The sequence below is a fragment of the Cricetulus griseus genome (genome assembly GCF_003668045.3).
Source record: "Cricetulus griseus strain 17A/GY chromosome 1 unlocalized genomic scaffold, alternate assembly CriGri-PICRH-1.0 chr1_0, whole genome shotgun sequence".
Taxonomy (NCBI): Eukaryota; Metazoa; Chordata; class Mammalia; order Rodentia; family Cricetidae; genus Cricetulus; species Cricetulus griseus.
Window position 1 is genome coordinate 130,103,841 of NW_023276806.1, and position 8,916 is coordinate 130,112,756.

An 8,916-nucleotide genomic window follows, 5' to 3' on the forward strand; every position below is an offset into this window, starting at 1 on the left:
GCCTGCTGTGCCCGGGGGGAAGCACGATGAAGCGGGCAGGGCTGGAGCTCCACTGAGTCACTGGAAGGAGGCTGACCTGCGCCTCTAGCCCCCTAACAATGACCCATTTTTTCCTCTGCAAAGTCACCTACTATCTGGGAGAGGCATGCCACCCTCAACCGCTCAAACTTTCCCCGGGTCGGAGGTCGGGGCCCCGTGGGACTGTGCGCTGGGGTATCTGACCCCACTGGGCTGTGCGCTCCCTCCAGTGGAGGACCCTGAGAAGTAGCCCGGAGCCTGCGGGCCCCAAGAGCTAGGTTCACCTCCTTGCCAGGCGGGAACGCCTTAGAGGTCCCGTGACGCTGTAAGGAGGAAGTGGGGGAGGGGAACCCTTAGCTCAGAATTCTGGAAGACTCCCAGAGGCGCTGGAAGGGAGAGGGATCCGCACAGGGTACCACGCCTCAGACCCTAGTGATAGCCACTGAGGGCTGCCAGGAGAGTCCTAGGGGGTCAAGCTTGAATGTAGATATGCAAAATGCCTGTCTGTTTCTGGGGTAAACACGGAGACACACCCCAATACAAACATGTATAATTTCCCTAGCCACAAGACTGCATGCACACGTTCACACATGTAACGGCAGGCTGGCACACATGTCAGCACTCGGAGCCACTTAGTGTCTCACACACACACCTTGCTCGGCCACACACACATGCACACGCACACACACCCACACGTTCACACATGTCAGCACTCAAGTCACTTAGAATCACACACACACACACACACACACACACACACACACGAATGCACACACATGTTCACACATGTAGCTACAGGCTCACATGCCAGCACTCAGTCGCTTAGAGTCACACACACACACACACACACACACACACACACACACACACGAATGCACACACATGTTCACACATGTAGCTACAGGCTCACATGCCAGCACTCAGTCGCTTAGAGTCACACACACACACACACACACACACACACACACACACACACACGAATGCACACACATGTTCACACATGTAGCTACAGGCTCACATGCCAGCACTCAGTCGCTTAGAGTCACACACACACACACACACACACACACACACACACACGAATGCACACACATGTTCACACATGTAGCTACAAGCTCACATGCCAGCACTCAGTCGCTTAGAGTCTGAATACATACTCACACACACACACATGCGCACACTTCTGAGTCACCATCATAACTAGAGGATTGTTCTGTATTTTTTGCTGCAGGAAGATAGCAAGGGACCCAAACCTGATAGTCAAGGTGTATGTGGAAGGATGGTGTCGGAGGTCGTTGTGTGTGTCAACTTAGAATTTTTGGCTCTCCTCTTGCCTTTCAGGGCCGGGCTGAAGATCCAAAGCCAGTCTTATGCTGCCCCCTGGTGCCTGCACTGATTTCTGTCTTGCACATCCCTGGGCGCCATACATAGGACATACATAGCCGGACAAGTCAGCAGATGGCAGGAACAAACTGCACATGTAGTATAGTCGTGGACTCTGAGCGGAGCTCTTTGCGTCCAACGTGCTAACTTAAAAGCTGGCTGGTTTATTATCTGTAAAATGGAGCACACAGGGTAACTTAGCCCATGCAGTTGTAAGAACAGAATAGAATATGAACACAGGCACGGAGTAAACAGCAGGCACTAGGCACCTCGGTTGTTGTTGCTTAATTATTTGGTGGGGTATTTGTTGTTGAGACAAGGGCTCATTAGCCCAGGATGGCCTTCAGATTGCCACGTAGCTAAGGGCAAACTTGAACTTCATCCTTCTGCCTTTACCTCCCAAGTACTGGGCTTGGGTTCATGTGGTACTATGAACTGAACCCAGGGCTTTTTGCATGCCAAGCAAGCATTCTACCAGATGGGCCACATCCAAAGCCTGTCACATACTATTTGATTGGGTTTTTGTTTGTTTATTTTGTTGGTTTGGCTTTTGGTTTTTCGAGACAGGGTTTCTCTGTGTAACAGCTCTGGCTGTCCTGGAACAAACTCTGTAGATAAGGCTGGCCTCGAACTCCCAGAGATCCACCTGCTTCTGTCTCTGCCTCCTGAGTGCTGGAATAAAGGTATTTGCTACCACCACCTGGCCTATTTGATTGTTTTTAGTGTGTGTGGATATACTGTCTGCATGCATTGTGTCATGTGCAAGCCTGGTGCTCTCAGGCACTAGAGGAGGGCTTCACATCCCCAGGAACTAGAGTTCCAGGTGGCTGTGTATGACCACATGGGTTTTGGTAATCTAATCTAGGACCTCTGGAAGAGCAGCCAGAGCTCTTAACCACTGAGCCATCTCTCCAGCCCCAGACACTGTTGTTATGGCCCAGAATACACATTAGGTTAGGAAAGCAGGTACTCCATCTCACCCAGAGTTCTTGGACTGGGGAAGGGAAACACTGTTGCCTCAAAGACAGAGCCTAGAAGAGGTATGTGTACCTTTATGAATGTCTTGGGTCTGCAAGCAGGGGTGGAGAGGGCAGGCAGGAGTCTGTCCAAAGACTGGCCCAGCAAGTAATGTTTACACTGAGGTATGAGCGCAAGTGAACTCATGGCACACACCCCTTCTGTGTATTTCCAGGGGCCCACTGTACATACGAATGTCCACATATGGTAGTGGAAGCCAGGCTCTGCCATCTGAAGATCTCAGGAGGTCCGAGTCCAAGGACAGGCAAAGAGAGAGACAAAAGCGGCTGCAGTGGAGACGGGAATACAGTGAGGTGACTAGGGCACAACTCATTTTAGATTGTGTAATTGTAGGGTCAGGCCAGCTTTCATTAATGACACCTGTCTGCGTGACACTTCATTGCCTCACCTTCCCTCCAGGCCCCGCATCCCACCCCATGACGGCAAAGATTGTGTGAGAGAAAGCACTGGGGTGTGTGTGGGGGGACGGACAACTTTACGGTGTGAGAACTTCAGGTTACAACCCAATAGTGAGTCACAAAAGCAATCTAATGGGTGTATTAGTTTTGCTGCTATAATAATAATATGGCAAGCTGGGTGGCTTAAACAATAGAAATTTGACTCATGGTGATGAAAGCTAAAATCCCAAGATCAAGGTGTTGCCAGGTTGTTTTTTCTGAGGACTATGAAGGGCATTAACTATTAATTTTTCAAGGAACATTGCTTAAAGTGGGTCGGGCGGTGGTGGTACACACCTTTAATCCCAGCACCCAGGAGACAGAGGCAAGTGGATCTCTATGAGTTCCAGGTCAGCCTAGTCTACAGCATGAGTTCCAGGACAGCCAGGACTACACAGAGAAACCCTGTCTCAAAAAAAAAAAAAAAAAGGAATAGAAGGGGTTGGAGACATGATTCAGTGTTAACAGCACCGGCTGCCCTTCCAGAGGAGCCAGGTTCAATTCCCAGCACCCACGCGACAGCTCACAACTCTCTATAACTCCAATTCCAGGGGATTTGGTGCCCTCTTCTGGCCTCCAAGGGCATCAGACTCATATTCGGTACACAGACATACATGTAGGCAAAGCCAGCAACACACACATAAAACAAAATAAGATAGAAAATTGATAAATAAAGTATCAATAAGTACCTGGGCATAGTGGCACATGCCTTTAATCTGAGCACTTTGGAGGCAGAAGCATAAGGGTCTCTGTGAGTTCAAGACCAGCCTGGTCTACATAGAGAGTTTCAGGACAGCCTGGGCACATAAAGAGATTCCTTATCAAAAACAAACAAACAAACAAAAGTGAACATATATATCCAGGGTAATCTAACGCCTCCAAGGACACTGCATTCATGTGCACATATCCTCATGCAGACACACACATAATAAAATAATAAAAAAATAAATGTTTGGAAGAGGTGTGTGTGTTTGTTTTTGAGACAGGATTTCTCTGTGTAGCCACAGCTGTCCTGGAACTCACTCTGTAGACCAGACTGGCGTTGAACTCACAGAGATCCACCTGCCTCTGTCTCCCAAGTGCTGGGATTAAAGGAGTGTGTCAACATGCCCTGCTAAAAAATAGTTTTAAAAAATTAAAAAGAGGGGCTGGAGAGATGGCTCAGAGGTTAAGAATACTGACTGTTCTTCCAGAGGTCCTGAGTTCAATTCCCAGCAACCACATGGTGGCTCACAACCACCCTGAATGAGATATGGTGCCCTCTTCGGTCGTGCAAGCATAAATGGAGACAGAATGTTGTATGCATAATAAATAGATAAATCTTTTTTTTAAAAGATTTTATTTATTTATTTATTATGTATACAGTCTTCTGCCTGCATGCCAGCAGAGGGCACCAGATCTCATTCAGGGTGATTGTGAGCCACCATGTGGTTGCTGGGAATTGAACTCAGGACCTCTGGAAAAGCAGTCAGCGCTCTTAACCGCTGAGCCATCTCTCCAGCCCCCAATAAATAAATCTTAAAAAAAATTAAAAAGAGGGGCTGGAGAGATGGCTCAGCGGTTAAGAGAACTGACTGCTTTTCCAGAGGTCCTGAGTTCAATTCCCAGCAACCACATGGTGGCTCACAACCACCCTGAATGAGATCTGGTGCAGTCTTCTGGTGTGCAGATATACATGGAAGCAGAATGTTGTATACATAATAAATAAATAAAATCTTTAAAAAAATTAAAAAGAAAAAAATTAAAAACAAAGAAAAGCCAGTGCTCTGCCTCACAGTTGTCACCAGATGCGTTCCCTCTGTGACTGCCCCAGTCCCATGCTTGCCTGCCTTCTGCCACAATCCCCACTGTGCAGGTCATGGTCTCTAACTCTCTGGAACAATGAGCCCCAAATGAAATGTTTTCTTTTAAGAGTTGTCTTGGTCATGGTGTTTTGTTATGGCAATAGAAAAGTAAGTAAGACAAATTGTTCAGTGAACCCTTGTTCCCATTTTCTGTGTGCATGTGATCCCCAGACCTACTTCCTAGCACAGGTCGTGTTTATTTAAAACAAACCAGCAAAAAAGGATGGTAAGGTGGCTTGGTGCAAAGTGCTTGTTGCACAAGCATGACTGACTTGAGTTCGGTATCTGGAACCAAAGTAAAAAAAAGTCATGTTTCGCTGGTGTGGTGATGCATGTTGCTGTCAATCCCAGCACTCAGGAGGCAAAGGGCATGTAGCTCTCTATGAGTTCAAGACCAGCCTGGTCTACATACTGAGTTCCAGGATAGCCAGGGCTGCATTGTGAGACCTTGGCCTCTCTCCCACAAACAGATGTGCATATTTGATGATGCCCATCTGTAATCCCTGTACTCCTATAGCAAGATAGAGGGTGGTAGTTCACTCAAAGCTCTTAGTCCAGCAGAGACAAGAGACCCTGCTTTATAAGGTAGAAGAACCAGCTCCAAATCTTGTCCTCTGACCTATGCAAGTGCATGCACCCATGTGAACTCTCTCTCTCTCTCTCTCTCTCTCTCTCTCTCTCTCACACACACACACACACACACACACAAATAATAAATAAGTAGACCTTCAGACTTTAGAATTTAAAACACCCTTTGGATGTTGGTGTTACATGTGACTCTGTACTGCTTTTAGAATTACGTTATGGACACGTCTTTCTTCCTCAGGTGGAGTCTAGGCTCAAGGAGGATGATAACTCATCATAGCACTCATTATCATCACATTGTACAGCAGCTGGGATAGACGGCACAAGTCTTTGTGATACCAGAGCTACCGTTCATTCAGCATTTCTTCTGTGCCTGGCACCAGGCTAAATGGTTCACATGGATTCTCTTATCTAAGAGGTGAACTCATCGCATGGGCGCTGGTGTTGTGTCCTGTTACTATGAATCTTTCCTCGAAAAGCCGCAGAGCCCCACCGCCACGTGTGCGCTTTATGCCAGCCTCTCGCCCGAGTTAGGGCCCCAATTAATGCGCAGAGAGACTTGTATTAGGTACAATTCTGCTTGGCCAATGACTAGGATTCCTCATCTGTTAGCTCAGTCTTAATCATCATAAATCTATATATTTTATAAGACTTATCTTATAGAGGATGCCTTTCAATGGTGCCCTCTCTTGCTGGTGGCTCACATCCTGCTGCTGGAGGAGGCAAAGGGAAAAAGGACACTTCCTGTTTCTCCTTGCTCAAATATGAGTCTCCTTGCTATGTCACTTCCAGTCTGGATCACCACTTCTCTACTACATTTCCCAGAATCCTCTTTGACGCCTAGTCCTGTCTAACTTGTTGTTTCATTGGCCAAACAGAACTTTATTAAACAATCAATAAGATAAACATACACAGTACATTCCCCATCAGAGTCCTGCAATCAAGGAGCAGAGATGTGAGCCATGGAGGGGACACTGCTCCCACTGAAAGGTGGAGGCAAGCCCTCCACCATAGGAAGCTGATTCCTGCAGTCTGGAGAGATCCCAGGTGTGACAGAGGTGACCGTAATAGAAAAGCTGCCAGCTGAATATCGTATGATCTCTTCATGGAAACTAGACAACAGTTGTGTGATGCCCGAAGGTGTGAGGGACTCCCCCCCTCCACAGGGCAACTTTATTGAGAGGAAACATGGTCACACCAGCAAACATGTGTTCCTTCTCATTCTCTCTCTCTCTCTCTCTCTCTCTCTCTCTCTCTCTCTCTCTCACACACACACACACACACACACACACACACACACACACACACACAGCCCTTGCCACAGTCCAGTTCTCAGCCACAGGGGTGGGAGCCTCCTGGATTCCTAGGATCCAGAAGGAACAGGTACAAGAGGGAGGCACAGGGGGAGAGGGGCAGGTTCTGGAGTGGTGTAGGGAAGTTGGGGTACAGAGAGCAGGGGTGGGCAGAGTTAGGAACAGCCACCAGACAGCTGCATGAGAGTGGGATCCCCAGCCCCCCCATGGCCTCAGCCTGGTTGCACCTTCCAAGGAGCCTTTCAGGGCGTGGCAGAGCACCCAGGGTTTGGGAAGGGCTGGGTCCCACTCTGTATTAGTCCTCTCTGCAGACTGGGGACCGGAGGGCCAGGGCAGGGCAGGGCAGGGAGGGAGCTGCTTCAGCTCTGGGGCTCCTCTGGAGCTTCTCCACCCTCTTCCCCAGCACTGTCGGCAGTCCACAGCAGCGTCAGTTGTCTCTCAGCAGCTGCATAAAGAGAGTGCTGTCCTTGTAGGAGTCCTCATTCAGAGAGTGCAGATTGGCCATGGCCTCATCGAAGGTGGTCTTGGCCAGAGAGATGGCCTCCTCGGGGCTGTTGGCTATCTCGTAGTGGAAGACAGAGAAGTTCAGGGCCAGGCCCAGGCAGATGGGGTTGGTGGGCGTCATCTCCTTCTTGCTGATGTCCATGGCCTCTTGGTAGGCTGACCCGGCAGAGTCGACGATGCGCTTCTTGTCGTCCCCCGTGGCCACCTCGGCCAGATAGCGGTAGTAGTCGCCCTTCATCTTCAGGTAGAAGACACGGCTCCCGGCCTCTCCAGCCTCCTTGATGAGGTGGGAGTCCAGCAGGCCCAGCACAGTGTCGCACACGCCCCGGAGCTCCGTCTCTACCTTCTCCCGGTACTCTTTGACCTCGGGGCCCTTCTCTTCCGACCCCTCCTCGTTGCTCTTCTGCTCGATGCTGGACAGGACCCTCCAGGCCGCTCTCTGGCCGCCCACCACATTCTTATAGGCCACGGAGAGCAGATTCCGCTCCTCGCAGGAGAGTTCCTCGCCCTTTTCCACGGCCCCCTTCATGAAGGCTGCCATGTCCTCATAGCGCTCGGCCTGCTCCGCCAACTTGGCCTTCTGGATCAGACTGGCTTTCTCCATGACTCCGAGGACAGACAGGTGGGCGAACTGGCTGCCTTGAGACCAATGCTGGAATCTGTGTCGGTGTGAGGGACTTTTACCTGATGACTGACGGAAATGTTCTTCTGTATATGTTTCTCTTATTGGTTAATGAATAAAACACTTATTGGCTGATTGGCTAGACAGGAAGTGACATAGCTGGGCAGAAACTTGCCACTAGTTAACCATAGAGGTCTGTAGGTCTGTACAGACAACAGGAAGTGATGTAGCTGGGCAGAAGCAGGATATAATCAGAGACAAACAGGAAATCGCTCCTCTTCTCTGTGGAGATGCTTAGTGGTCACCATGTGAGCCGCCAAAGGAGTTAGAGGTCCAGACCCTTCTCCAGTAAGATAAGACCACATGGAAATACTTAGATTAATAGAAATGGGTTAATAATTAAGACACAGCTAGCCAAATAAGATGCCCTCGTCATCAGCTGAAAGTTTCATATTTTTGTTTGTTTGTTTTGTTGTTTTTTCGAGACAGGGTTTCTCTGTGGCTTTGGAGGCTGTCCTGGAACTAGCTCTTGTAAACCAGGCTGGTCTCGAACTCACAGAGATCCACCTGCCTCTGCCTCCGGAGTGCTGGGATTAAAGGCGTGCGCCACCACCGCCCGGCTCAAAAGTTTCATATTTAATATAGCATCTGTGTATTTATTTGGGGCTCTAGGGGGGGTGAAACTCCTACCAGGTCAGAGAACTCATTCAGCAGATGACTGACGACTTTCACTTGGCACTGAGTGTGACAATAGATGAGCATATTGGCCTGTTGGAAGGCATAGGGAATAATGAGATCGCCAAACCAACTCAGCTCATCCAAGTCTTCTGTGCACCAACTCTGGCAGACCTGGGGGCTGATACTCATGAAGCCAATGAAGACCAGGAACAGACGCCTCCCTCTGATCCCCCCACCATGTAATATTTAAGTTTCAATGGAGATGGGAAGGTTTGCCTCATTTGCAACTATGGGAAACCCAAATTAGCTCATGACACCGAGATTTGGTTCCTGCACAGAACATTATATTGGCATTTTCTCACAGATACCTTTATAATCTATTACTGCCAGTTCATCAGTCCCCCCCCCCGCCCCCACCACCGCCCGGGTCTGACACAGTGGCAATATGCTTTCACCAGCTATGGATTAGTCCACAGGCCAAACCATGGTTTAAT

General features: G+C 49.1%; 1 protein-coding gene across 1 annotated transcript; it reads right to left on the reverse strand.

Moving 5' to 3' along the window:
* Positions 1 to 7,045: 7,045 nt before the first annotated feature.
* On the reverse strand, positions 7,046 to 7,801 carry LOC100754138 (14-3-3 protein sigma). Its single transcript, XM_027391870.2, has one exon. It carries the CDS (start codon positions 7,724 to 7,726, stop codon positions 7,046 to 7,048), a length of 681 nt encoding a protein of 226 aa, XP_027247671.1. The 5' UTR covers positions 7,727 to 7,801.
* Positions 7,802 to 8,916: the final 1,115 nt, after the last annotated feature.

Coding starts and splice junctions, on each gene's coding strand:
- LOC100754138 (XM_027391870.2), bottom strand. CDS start 7,726: ATGGAGAAAGCCAGTCTGATCCAGAAGGCCAAGTTGGCGGAGCAGGCC.